Source organism: Lithobates pipiens, unplaced genomic scaffold, assembly GCF_037356315.1.
Source record: "Lithobates pipiens isolate NorthernLeopardFrog02 unplaced genomic scaffold, aLitPip1_a1.2 Scaffold_22, whole genome shotgun sequence".
Classification (NCBI taxonomy): domain Eukaryota; kingdom Metazoa; phylum Chordata; class Amphibia; order Anura; family Ranidae; genus Lithobates; species Lithobates pipiens.
Window position 1 is genome coordinate 195,882,663 of NW_027507784.1, and position 14,620 is coordinate 195,897,282.

Below are 14,620 nucleotides of genomic sequence, written 5' to 3' on the forward strand. Positions count from 1 at the left end.
CCCCGTCGGATAGTGTCTGCCCCATACTGCGCAGGCGCAGGACAAGGAGACTCTGCAAATCTCTGAAGATGAACGGCGCCTGTGCATTTGTTAGCACCTTCTGCCCTGAGTCTAGGTTCAAGCCCCACCATGCAAGTGGACATACGGTAGCACTTAGTAACAGGCCCCTCGCGGGCTCGCTTCGCTAGCCATGCTTGGCAATTTTTTATTCTAACTCTATGTCCACTTGGATGGTGGGGCTTCAACCTGGACTCAGTGCACAGGCGCCTTTTATCTTGGGAGACTTTTGGTGTCTCCTTATCCTCCGTACTGCGCAAGCGCAGTACAGGGCGGACACTATCCGACGGGGGACAGTATTCGACACAACACCGGCTTAAGGGTCTAAAGCTCAGAATAAAACAAATGGATTCCCCTATCCACGCAAATGAGGTGAATAGAGGAGGTGGGGACACCTTCACTGTCAAAAAATACACTGATCAGCATTGTAGCCAATTGGCTGCAGAAACTGATGGAATTAATTTTTTTCTAACAATCCCATTCAACAGAAGTTGAACTACAGATCAACTTCTGTTGAATCAGGAGAGCTAATCTAATCCCTGCTGAACTGGCTGAATTTCGATCTGTGCGTATCCACCTTAGGGGTGTAATGCTTGTTGGATGCAAAAAGCCTCCAGCGTTATTTAGTTTTTATAGGATATAGGAAGTATAGTTATGTGCTTTAAAGGGGCCATCTCATTGCAGGCATGGATATTGGAAAGTAAGGTTTATGCTGAAGGTATGTTATACAGGAAGGACAAATGAAAGTACTGGTGAAGCTTGTCCCCAGGAAACTGGAGGCAGAATTACCCCATGTAAAAATAAAGGTGTCTCTTAAAGAAGTTGTAAAGGCTAGCCATTTTTTTTTACCTTACTGCATTCCCAGCATTCAGGTTAAAAAGACTCAGTATTTGTATGTCCCCTTCCCCCCAAAATACTTACCCTGAGTCCTCACCCGATCCAGCCCTGTGCCCATCTGTATTGGGTCCCTCCTTCCTCCATACAGTCACAGGACAGAGGCAGCAGGAGGAGCCATTGGCTCCTGCTGCTGTCATTCAAATCCTGTGAGGAGGGAGCCGGGTCAAGCCACGCTGTCTGTCTGTGGATGCACACAGCCCTGTTTCCTATGGTGGCATACAAAGAAGAGAAGGAGCCCTGGCAGAGCACCCCAGAAGAGGAGGTTTGGTTCTGCTTTGTGCAATACCCATTGTACAGAGCAGGTAAGCATAACATGTTTATTATAAAAAAATAAATAAAAAAAAAGACATCCTTTAAAACCGCTTTAAGTTTAATATTATATAGGATATACTGAATATAGATAAAAACAATAAAGGGGGGAGTTAACAATTACTGTTTAGTTTCTGTAAATTAGATGACCACCTACAGCATTAAATGACTTTTTTCTAATTCACTTTTGTCCAAGGCACTCCCTGTATGTTCCTCAGCATCTTCTGCTTTTTCTGTATTATCGGCCTCTTTGATGGCTGCCTCTGAGGGAGATTCAAACACTTCATCGGGGTAACTGGACATATCTTCATGAAGAGCACCTTCCTGTTTATAAAACAGCATGATATTTATATTTATAAAACAGAGCAAAAATAAAAATATTTAATAAAACTGATAAATGCAGAAGGAAGACAAATATTTTGACTTTTCTTGCAGCTTCAAATTCAATTAAAAGTTTGCCTGCCTGGACATTTTTTTAATTTTTACATACATGTTTAAAATCTGCATTTTTGTAGCTAGAAAATTACTTTAAACCCCCAAGCATGATATATTTTCTGAAAAACAGAGGCCCTAGAGAATAAAATGGTGGCTGTTGCCATTTTTTTTAATCTCACGCATTATTTGTGCAGACATTTATCAAGAAGAATTTTTAAGGAAAACTACAATTAAATGAATTTTAGTGCACACAAACATAATACAATACCCAATTTTGTGGTAAAATATAAAATAGATACCAAACATGTCAAGATTTAAAATTGTACATGCCTGTTAAACAGCAACATACTGGTACCTAAAATTATCCATAGACAACATTTTAATAGCCTTAAATATGTTATCAGTTTAGCGTTATACGGAAGCTATGGTACTAGAATTATTGCTCCTACTCCAACATTCTGTAATGCATTCACCAATTACATATGTGTGCTGGACCTACATGCACATTTTTATTTGCATGTGAGCACATGGGGACAGGCAGGGGTGCTTTGAAAATATTTTTTTATATATATATTTAAATAGTTTTTACACTTTTGTTTTTCATTCCACAAAGATTGAACAAGTGATAGCTTTGGGTCGTGACAGGTAATCTTATTTGAGGCATCAGGGGGTCTATTAGACCCCTGATGTCTCCTTTGCCCTTCAAAGCATCTGATCAATCACAGATTGTGTTTGATTAGATTATTCCCAGGCTGTAAAGGCCAGGAAATGACAGCACTACAACAGGAAGTGACAAAATCCTTGTTGCCTCCAGTTTCATTTGTCACAGCAGAGTTGGGGGAACGGATGGATGAACAGGCACAACAATGCATCAAGTGAGGACTCGGGTAAGTATTAGGGGGGGATAAGGGGGCGATATTACTACCTAAACATTTTTTACCTTAATGCAGGGAATGCATTAACGTAAAAAATATTTAGGCTTTAGAACTACAACTAAAGCTGGTTTTACGTTGGTGACAGCATTAGTGTGTGGCCGTTCATTTCTATTTGACAAAATTATATCTGGAGCTGTTTTATTTAGGAATGGTTTAAAGACTAACCCCTGTTTTCAATACCGCAACAGAGAAATATTATTATTCTTACCAGTTTTGGAAAATGATACAGACTGCGGATTGAATTATAAAGGTAATCCATAAAACCAAAAAATTATACATAACTAGTGTAGTAGCGTGTGATAACAATTTTTTTTATTGTTTTCCTCCAAATGATCATAACTAGTACCTGTATTAAACTAAGAAGTGTCCTTTCTACAAAAGCACCGATGGTCTTTATCGACAAAGCCAACGGCATTGAGAATAAAGATATGGGTGCAATTGAGTCTTGGATTTTTTCACACTTCTGTGTTGCTATTATACTACGTCTTTACAACTGAAACCACAAGGAAATAATAATTCTCACCCTTGCGAAAAATGATGTGTCCAGTTCATCAGGAAAATCCATGGTGTCTTCTTCTAGAAAACTAACCGGAGTGAAGCTTCGTCTATTTATCCTTCGTAATGTACTTTCCTTTATTGATCGACCCTAAAATGAAATGTTAGCGCATTTGTTAGTGTTTATAGCTTTGGAAAATTTTAAGCTCTCTCCTTCACCTACACTTCCCACCTTCTCCTTTATGGAGCCAGGTGTGCTGTTACTATAAATGTGGCTACACCATCTTCTGACAAATATATGGTACACTGCGGTACACCTCTAATATTATCCAAACGTATTTCATTGACCCAGGTCAGGCCACCCTAAAATTATTAATTTCAGTAATATGTGGAGACTTGGTGAACTGAGTCATTTGATGGATTTCTTTTATCCCTTGTAGACTCTACCCATTCTCCACTTGCATACTTCACACTAAATTATAAATCCAAGATTGAGGTACCACATCACTTAAAAGAGAAGTATGCTGTATTAAAAAAAAAACCTTATACTCAACTAGGTGGATGCAGCATCAATCCGATGGGCTGCATCTGTCCCCCACCGCCTCTGCACTGAGAACTGAGTGATCAAACACTGCTGATTGTTCAGTTCTGCCCTCCGCTCTGAGCAGAAAGCAATGACTGTGAGTCAGTGGCTCTTTGCACTGCCCCACCGGTGCTCACTGGAGCATTGGGCTGGGGAGGGAGCAGCTGGCTCAGTCTTCCAGTGGCAAAGTCAGGATCATTCCCTAGTCTAGACCAGGTGAGTGTCGACAGCCGGCAGCAGGCTTTAGCCCACTGTCCAGTGAAAAGAGGTCACAGGAGTGCAGAGCTCCTGTGCACCATAGGAAAAGTAGGGACAAAAAAAGCTTTGGCCATACTTCTACTTTAAAGAAAAACAGAAGCACCTGATGCCTCAAAGTTGACCTCTATACAAAACTACTTTTTCTGGTTTGGGTTTATTGTGGCAGGGTTCAACAAATTGCAGACTTTCATTTACTGTCGGATTCGGTTTGTGAGATTTTCACCCCCACCCTGCACAGCGAAAAATATTTTAGATAAGCATCTAGTATCGTCCACTCTAGAATATAGAATGCAAAAAATGCTGTATAACTAGCTCACCAACGGATGATTAATAAGAAGATATCGAAAGTGGATAAAGAAAATATTTTTCTCCACTGTACTCATGACATCACTTCTCATGACACTTAGGGTATTTCCCAGGATCTTGCCAAAGGGATGGTGTAGTCACCCAGTGCAGTAAGCTGGAGTAAAGTATTTTTATTTTTACTACAAGATTTTAGCAGAGATTGAGCTAATAGAATTAAAAAGCAGACCTTGCTTGATAATTCAAGGTCGCTTTTAGGCCTCATGTACATTGGACTATGTGTGTGCATGCACACATAGGCTGTTATCAGTGTTTTTGGTAGGGACTTTTTTTGGCTGGGAAAAAAAAACAGAACTGGAGGGTTTTGAGAGGATTTTTTGAGCTGTAAAAATGATCTAATGTCGGTAGACGTGGTAAAACATGACTAACCAAAGTTTTTAACCACATTTCAGCCCCGGACCATTTTGCTGGTCAAAGACCAGACCCCTTTTTGCGATTCGGCACTACGTCACTTTAACTGACAATTGCGCGGTCATGCAACGTGGCTCCCAAACAAAATTTTAGTCCTTGTTTTCCCACAAATAGAGCTTTCTTTTGGTGGTATTTGATCACCCCTGCGGTTTTTATTTTTTGTGCTATAAACAAAAAAAGAGCGACAATTTAAAACAAAAACGCATTATTTTTTACTTTTTGTTATAATAAATATCCCCCAAAAATATATATAAAAAAAAAATTCCCTCGGTATAGGCCGATACGTATTCTTCTACATATTTTTGTTAAAAAAAACGCAATAAGCGATTATTGATTGGTTTGCGCAAAAGTTATAGCGTTTACAAAATAGGGGATAGTTTTATGGCATTTTTATCAATATTTTTTTTTTACTAGTAATGGCGGCGATCAGCGATTTTTATTGTGACTGCGACATTATGGCAGACACATCGGACATTTTTGACACATTTTTGGGACCATTGTCATTTATACAGCAATCACTGCTATATAAATGCAGTGATTCCTGTGTAAATGACACTGGCAGTGAAGGGGTTAACCAGTGGGTGGCAGTGTAGGGGTTAAGTGTTCCTAGGGGTGTGTTACTAACTGTTGGGCTTTAATTTAGTGAACACTGATCTCTGCTCCAATCACATGGAGCAGAGATCAGCGTCACTAGTTGCTAGACAGAACGGGGAGATGCTGTTTACAACAGCATTTACTCGTTCAGCTGCCACGTGAGACGATCGCGGGTATGCCCGCAGCCATCGAGTCCGCGGGACCCGTGACCGGACCCCCGGGGGTCCCGACCAGCATGTGAGTGCGCAAATTTAAAGAGACGTACAGGTACGCCCATTTGCCTGCCCGTGCCATTCTGCCGACGTACATCGGCGTGCGCTGGTCAGGAACCGGTTAAACATTTTTGTTTACATAGCTTGTGTTTTCTTGCTAAAAAGCTAACACAAAAAAAACACGAGAAAAGGTAGCCAAACGCTAATGCAAAAAAGCGGAAAAAAAACAAGATTTTAACAGGGCAACGATACTAGCATTATTTATGTCCAATGCGCATGAGGCCTTAAGCAGGAGATACTGGAAGCTCAGCTGAAAGCAAAAGCCACAAAATTGCAATGGCATTGTAGATGAAACCTACTTTTATATTAAATGACAGCTGAAATGCACTTAAGGAAATTTTTGTGATTTGAACAGGTTGACCAGCATTGACACAGGGATTGAATCCTAAGTGAAAGTAGTGACAATGAGGGAAAAGTGGTTGAGATGAGCCAACTTGTCTTTACAGAAGTTTTATCTGGACACGAGTGGCAGTAACAAATAGGATTGGAGTGATCACTCCTCCAAGTTATGTAAAACTAATATGCAGTATGTCGGTATGCTCAATTATATTACACTTATACAAAACACTAAGACAAGGATATAATAAGTGGGTAATAATGTATAACATTCCAATTCTAGAAAGCATATCAAGCACATCTTACTGCTAATATCTGAGATGCAGAGAACTTGTGGAAATATCACAAAATATATTGGATCTTACCTTCACAAGTGCGGCTGCAGCTCTAAAACTCATTTTTGCCACAGACTCTTTTTTCCGTCTCCGGGGAAATCGGCTGAATCCAGATCTTGAGCTGGTAAATGAGCAGAGAGAAGTTGCTCCTGGTGTCATAGGAGTATGTGGCATACTGTAGCCATCTATGTCTTCTACCATTCGAAAAGCACGTCCTCGTGCCAGTGGATCAATAATCTGCATATATTGAAATGAATATTATTAATACCTATAATATAATAATCCTAACATATTCTGTAAATACAGCTCTGATAGCTATTCCTAATGAAAAGAAAGGTATGAAGGTATAAAGTAGTGACCTCACCTCATTACTTTATCATATAGATATACGTGACAAAATACATTATTTTATAAAATAAAGGTGCCCATGCATAAATGTGTACACAGAATGCACATTTGCCCAAGAATGTTTTCATAGGTTGAATACCATGTACATTGTTGAGTAAATGGGCCCAAAGCAAAAATGTAAAAATTGCTCAGGTCCATAAGCGGTATAAAGATATGAGAGGAATAAAAACTAAAAGAAATGCGCATCTGTAGTAGTACTGCATATTTGCATGTTTGCATACAGTACATGATCCCCTCCCCCAACACACAACAAAGGAAAAGTGAAAAATAAAAGCACTCAGAAACATCGGCACTTGTATTTATATGCATGCAATAATTGACTTTTACTATAAAAATACGTCTTTGTCCCATCTTCGTCTGGCACCTGAAAGTGACTTCCATTTTTTATAACGGTTATAAATTGTCCTAGTTTTTTTCAGGTTTAAATCTTGGTTAAGGCAAAAATAAATCAAAATGTATGTTGTCCATATACATAAACTATCATTATTTAAGAACTTCAATGTTTGACGGTTTATATTCAAGGAAAATGAAGAATGTCAATTCAGTGTGTGTGAATAATACCTTTTGCATATTAAACTGAGCTGGTCCCACATAGAGAGGTGGTGGTGTTTCTGTACTTGTTAGAGATATGTTGTCTTGGCTAGGGAGGTCCATTTCTCGGATAACTTGTGGCTTCAACTTTCCATATCTCTGGCTGCAATGTCTAAGGCTCTTCCTCTGCCATTTATGAGACGAGTCGCTCTCTTTACTTACTCCAAACCAGTCAGCAGTGCCCCTGACAAAATACAAATTAGATACTTATCATAATAAAAGTATAAATTGAATTGTGGTAAAGATACATTTATTTTCACCTTCTCCTTGCGATGCCATTTTAAACTGTACAACAGGAACCATGTTAATATATAGAAGAATAAAAACTGATGCATATGTGAACACAATTATATACCATAGGTAGGAATGCATATATTATACTGTCATAATGAGAGAAAAGTATAGTGAAACTTCAGAAAATTGTGTATATGGTGTCACCGGCGCAAAAAAAAAAAATGTTTGTAGGATTTGCTGCAGTTATGAATTCCCCACTATGCGGCCCCTGATGACGCATGAGTGATGCGAAACGTGTAGAGGCTAGTAACGACAACGTCACAACGTGTCCCTAACCCGCACGAAACCGTGGCTTGCACCGCATGCCGGCTCCTGAATATGGAACAGCGAGCATAGGCTTCACTCGGCTGGGTAGACAGTGCCCGTCTAAAGGCACCATATCATGTAAATGCATATTTGATACATGTTTTTAAAGAAAAATACAGTAAGGAATGTTACGCAATGATGGTCGTTTGTTTTCTATGACGATTTAAAGCGAAGTTCCACCCAAAAATGGAACTTCCGCTTTAAGTATGGCATGTCATTTTTTTGGGGGAGGAGCGGGTACCCTGTTGTTAGAGGCACCCAGCTCCAACTTCCTTCCCTGGCTCCGTGGCACCAGAAGGAAGATCACCTCTCCCCCCCCCCTCTCCATGCAATCTTCTGAGACACGTCACAGGTCCCAGAAGATTGCCCGCAAATTCACAGTGCGCAGCGTGCAATGCACACCCGGCTGTGAAGCCACAGCCGGCCACCCACAGTTAGAAGAGGAGAGGAGGGGGAGAGGAGCGGGGCTTTGTACGCCTGCATCGCTGGACCGTGGTACAGGTCAGTGTCTGATTATTAAAAGTCATCAGCTACACCTTTTATAGTGACTTACTTTTAAATGGGTAGAACTCCCCTTTAAGGTCATTGAAAGGTGAAGATTTTTGGAATTAATATTGCTACAACCGTTGGGAAACCGGTGGCATATTTCTACAAAAGAAACAACTGATCCAGGCATATATTGAGGCATTTTGATTATTGTTTTCTGTGCACATTTTGGAAGGTGGTGGTGCATTACAAATTGGTGGAATATATAAACACGGATTTGAACCTTGAGCACGTGGGCTAAACTATGTGTGAACAGGAGCATCACTGGGACTTTTCTTTTTATATACATCATATATAATATTTTTTTATCCTGTGGTTATAATTTTTGTGGGGATATAATTTGTATGTGCATCTTTTTATATGTTCATTGTATGTGTTCAATTTAATGAATGACATGTCACTGATTGATGTACACAGTTTTCACTGTCACAGATACAAATATTAATTTGGGGTTGGCGCAGTTATCAAATATTCCAATAAACTTCAGAAAATAGCTAAATATGCAGTTCAAATACACATATGTATTGTTCCTGTGATACACAGATTTTCAGGTGCATATGTATTAACAATATACTACTACAGGTATACAGTAGTATATTAACAATATACTACTACTCAAAATTTCAAGTTCTGAGCTAGCCAGGTCTTAGTCCCTGTACACACGGTCGGACATTCCAACGGAAAATGTCCGATCGGACTGTGTTGTCGGATAATCCGACCGTGTGTGGGCTCCATCTGACTTTTTCTGTCGGAATGTTCAACCAACAAAGTTTGAGAGCTGGTTACAAAATCTTCCGACAACATGATCCGATCGGACTTTGTCCGATCGTTTTTAGAGAATTCCGGTCGGTCAAAGTGCCACGCATGCTCAGATCAAATTACGAGACCAAAGCTATTGGCTACTAGCTTGAACGTAGTCCCGTCGTAACAAATGAACGTCATCACGTTCCGAACGATCGGATTTTCGTGTGTATGCGACACCAGTTTCGGACAAAATCCGTCTGAAAAAATCAGATGGATTTTGTGGTTGGAATATCCGACCGTGTTGACAAGGGCTAAAGGATTACTCGCCACCAGTTGCCCCACCCAACCCCTACCCTGCACCGCCCCTAAACATGCCCTCATAAAGTAGCTCATGAAATTAACTGTGAAATGCGTTATGCAAAACTAAGTTACAAAAATAAATATTATCAAAACAGGCAAGTGGAACCTTGAGGGCTGTGTATATAGATAGATAGATAGATAGATAGATAGATAGATAGATAGATAGATAGATATACTGTGTACTGGTTCAGCCAATTAGGTTGATTAGACATCAGATTATCCCTAACCATACATGGGCCAGTAAAGACTTATGCCCTGTACACACGACCGGACTTTCCGACGGAAGATGTGCAATCGGATTGTGTTGTCGAAAATTCCGATCGTGTGTGGGCTCCATCTGACTTTTTCTGTCGGAATTTCCGACACACAAAGTTTGAGATCTGGATCTAAAACTTTCCAACAACAAAATCCGATTATTTAAATTCCGATTGTGTGTAGACAATTCCGATGCGCAAAGTGCCACCCATGCTGAGAATAAATTACAAGACGAAAGCTATTGGCTACTGGCCTCTTTATAGCCCCGTTGTATATGTTGTACGTTATCTCGTTCTGAACGATTGGATTTTCCGACAAATTTTGTCGTCGGAATGTCCGACCGTGTACAGGGCATTAGAGTGAAAAAAATAAAAAATTTAAGAAAGCCTGAATATTCCCAAAGTGTGCCTGCCTCCCTAACTGAGCGGGTGAACAGTATGCTGATTTTATGTTTTTAAAATGTATTATGCTAAAACCCAACTTCAGGCACAACAAACAAAAAAAAATTGTATTACAGTATTTATAAATTCTGTTGGCAGAAAAGAAATCTGTTATACTGGCTTTATTCTACAGCTCTCATTTCCGTTCTTTTACATGCTGTAAACTCTGCAGGTCTCATTGACCCCAGTGCTACCATTGGGTTCCCCCTCTCCTCCAGGCCATTTACAAAACACACATCCCTAGGCTCAGTTTTATGAATGGCCTAAAGAAAAGGTGTCAGTTGTGACCATAGTGCTGGGGTCCATGAGACCTGCAGCACTTAAATCTGAGGGGGCCAGGAGTATAGCACCCCCAACATGTAAAAGAACAAATATGACAGCTGTAGAATAAAGCGAGCATGACGGAAGGTTTCTTTTCTGCCAATGGAATGCACAGCTGCTCTAAAGCTGGTGAATTTTTGGTATATGTTCTGCTCATCTTTTAGGCCTTTTATATAGCATTGATAGTATTAGTGAATAAATACTATCTAAAAAAAAAAAAAAAAGATTTTTTTACTCACCAGAATTATTTGTAAAAACCAATAAAAGAAATAAAAAAGAAACCATTTTTGGTAGCAGAGAATATTTAAAATGCATAAACATTTATTAAAGAGGGCCTATACTCCAAAAATAATTGAATGCAAAGATGTGGTTTTCGGTCTGTATCTGCAAACATATATATAAACCATATCTATTATGCAACGGATTATCTGTTTTGACTTAACCTCTATTACATAAAGTTCTCATGGAGATGTCACAACACCAAATTCCCAGCATTTGTCACACATCCCAGCAGCAGCCCTATTCTGGAATTACTTTTTCTTTACTAGTTTAACATCTGTAACCTTTAAGCCTTTTTTTTAATACAGCACAAAGGTAAAATATTTATCAAAGTGAAAATTAGCTTTAGAGTAAAGTCTTTAAATATTCAGTTTTCTGATGACATCTGCATTAGACATTTTATTGGAGGTGCAGGAAAGATAGAAATAACCAAAGTAAAGAAAATCATCAACACTGATTTACAAACCAAATAAAATTACACACAGCAAAATCACAAAGTTAAATTGTTTATTTTACATGCATTCCTTATGTTATTTTATAATAAATTCTATTTCAAAATAGTCAAGTTTCCAAAATAAATAATACTTTATTTATCATTTTAAATACGAAAGTAACAGAAAAAAACGCCTTTTCCTGCTCTCCTAAACAAACACCTCACACAAACCCACGGTTAACCCCAGCCAGAATGTAGCAGTAATTTTTGTAGCAAAAATACATGCAATAACGTTTGTATATTATTTTCACATACTTATTGGGTAAAACTTGATCACATATTATGCATGCAGTGCAGGATGAAAAAAGTAGTTGAGTGATAAAAAATAAAATGGCAATTTACTGTGAAATGGAAATAACAATTTATTTAGTATACACAAACACAATATTCTGTTTTAAAAGGCAACAATTTTTTCCCCTCATACTGACACTGGTAAGGGATCATTATTTCCACCGACACCAACAGTGGGGCATAATTCCTCTCATTGGGGCCCTATTTCTTCCACTGATACCAATGATGGGTCATACTTCCTTCCACTGATATAAATGTTGGAACACTATCCCTCCCACTGACATCAAAGATGGAGCATTATTCCTTCCACTAATACCAACAATGGGGCACTGTTCCTGCCACCAACACCACTGATGGGGCACTACTCCTCCCACTGACACCAACAATGGGCCACTATTCCTTCCAATTACACCAATATCGGGGTACTATTGCTCCGACTAATATCAATGATGAGACTTAATCTTCACACTAATGCCAACAATGGGGCATGATTCCTGCCATGGACATCAAAGATGACCCACTATTCCTCCCACTGACACCATCGACGGGGCATTATTTCTTCTTTCACTGACACCAACAATGGGAAACTATTCCTTACAATAACATCAATAATGGGTTACTATTCCTCCCACCAACACAATGTGGCACTATGCCTCCTCCTACTGACCACAGATGTATTTTTTTTTTATTCCAATGACCACCAAGCCTGAGGGATTTTCTACTCCCACTGGCCCTCCTAAAGTGTGAAGGACTGTAAACTGGCCCTTTGTTTAAAAAGGTTGGAGGCCCGTGCTGTAGCGCAACCATTCTCAACCAGGGTTCTAGAGAACCCTAAGATTTCCTGAGTGGTTGATAGGGGTTCATTGAACTTTGGCTGATCAACCTCCCATTTGATTATGCCCTTATATTTCCAGGTCTATCACCACATGGTACCGCCTGTAGCATGACACCAGTGATCTTTTTTTTTTGTAAATTTCTTTTTATTAGTAGTTTGCATAGTACAAATGAAGAAGTAAAAACACCTCGCCAAGCAGGGCGGGAATCATGGAAACAACATAACATAACATCCCATCATAATGTCCATCCCCCCTCCCCCCCCAATCCAGGTTCACCACCTAGTGGCCACTCCACCCACCCGGATGCAAGGTCCCTAAGACAATAGGGAAAAATATAGCAACATCATAACATATGCATTAATATAGCAACTTCACAATTCTCATAATAGGGAGGCCAGCAATCATCTCTATTTATATCTATCAAGGCAGCAGTCAGTCCCCAACTAATCCCAATGGGAATTCAGAAATTACAGAGTCCTATGCGCCCATATCCAGCACCAGGCAGACAAGCCCTTTTATCTCAGTGAAATCGATATAGTCATTAGGCTAAAGAAAGATCACTGTCCAGCCAAATCTTCCAAACTTTGTCAAATTTCTTTGTACACTCTCAGCTTAGGTATGTTGCTCTATAGAACGGAATCACTCTATTTACAAGACCTTTCCAGTATGACAGCGAGGGAGTCCCGGTTTTCTTCCAGTAAAGGATCAGTGCCTTGCATGCATAAAACAATAGCAAGCTAAGTAAGGTACGTTGGGCCGGAGTAGGTGCCAAGCCCTCCACCAGGCCAAGTAAGCATGTTGCCACCGCCAGGGGCATTGGTATGGATGTAATCTCCATTATACAGCACCCAACATCAGACCAGAACTCCCTGACTACCGGGCAATGCCAAAAGACTTGGCTAAAATCATCTGGAGACTGTGAGCAACACCAGCATTCAGCCTATGTACCGGGTAGATTTAATAGATCCTATGCAGGAATTTAAATTGAATTAAGTGATCTCTAGTGTAAGTGAGTGAAGGGAACGCTCCACATATCATCCTACTCTTCTCCACCCAAATCAGGGACCTCTTCCACCCACTGTTCCCTACATTTAGCCACCAAAGGAAACAGCTCCTTATTTAATTCAGATAAAGTTTTTTTCATGGAGTCAGCCAATAGAACCTTCTCCAAAATTGAGGATCTAAGTTCCAGCTTAGTGGAGCCAAATTGGGACACAAAGGGTGGCCCAACTGAAGATAGCGAAAAAGATATGGGTTTGGAAGCTAAAAGTTCTGTTTTAGATCAGAGGACTGTAACAGCTAGCTCCCTCTGGTGATATCACCTAAAGTTTTAATTCCTCGGGACACCCATATAATCGGATCTGGTATTATGAGCAGATAGGGAAAACTAGGTTTTCTCCACAATGGAGGGGGGGGGGGGTGGCGATACAGCGGTAGAAGCAGGTGCCAGCAACCTCTGAATATAGCCCCAAGCCTTAACAGTGGCTCGCATTGTGTCAGTCAGAGGAAACTGAGCCCCAGAACCCCTATAAACAAGGCGCAGGCTCTCATAAGAACCCATCACCACCACCTCTAAGATTGTGGGAGGATCTAGGAGGGGAGTTCCCCCATATGAAAGAATTAAAAATGCTGTGGACCCAACGAAAAAAGGAGCATGGAATCCAAACCCGTGAGTTACGTAAAAAAAAAACAAGAAGACTGGAAGTATTTTCATTTTTAGGAGGTTAATCCACCCCATCACACCGAGGGAGAGGTTCTTCCACTATCTCAATTTTCCTCTTTAGCAGATCTAACAAGGGCTGCAGATTCAAACAAAAATAGTCTGCAACCCTAGCAGATATGCAAACCCCCAGATAAGTAAACTGACTGATACACTGTAGTGGCAACCCAGGATCCGCTGCAGGCCTGGTATCCGAATGACACCAGTGATCTTTATAGCTGGCTCTAAAGGTGGTATTCTAAGCACCACTGTAAGAGGGGCAACTACCAATCTGAACAGCATTATTCCCACTGAAATTATATTATGTAAGCAGGGATTCCCTAAGACCTGAAAATTCTTTCAAGGGTTCTTGTGCGGTAAATAGATTGAGAAAGGTTGTTGTAGAGTTAAACCTAAATGATGATCTCCAGACAAACACCATGGAGATGGTTTGAGATGAACTAGACAAAACATGAA

The 14,620-nt window shown here is 40.0% G+C and overlaps 1 protein-coding gene across 3 annotated transcripts in view; it reads right to left on the bottom strand.

Annotated features, from left to right (window-relative positions):
* RHBDF1 (rhomboid 5 homolog 1) overlaps positions 1–14,620 on the bottom strand; it is a 208,876-nt gene that overhangs the window by 90,984 nt on the left and 103,272 nt on the right. For all 3 annotated transcript variants that reach the window (XM_077448794.1, XM_077448793.1, XM_077448795.1), the window contains 4 exons: positions 7,250–7,463; positions 6,311–6,517; positions 3,157–3,279; positions 1,421–1,587 (listed from right to left, as the gene is read on the bottom strand). In XM_077448794.1, coding sequence (XP_077304920.1) covers positions 1,421–1,587; positions 3,157–3,279; positions 6,311–6,517; positions 7,250–7,463 — 711 coding nt within the window. The remainder of the gene's footprint in view (positions 1–1,420; positions 1,588–3,156; positions 3,280–6,310; positions 6,518–7,249; positions 7,464–14,620) is intronic.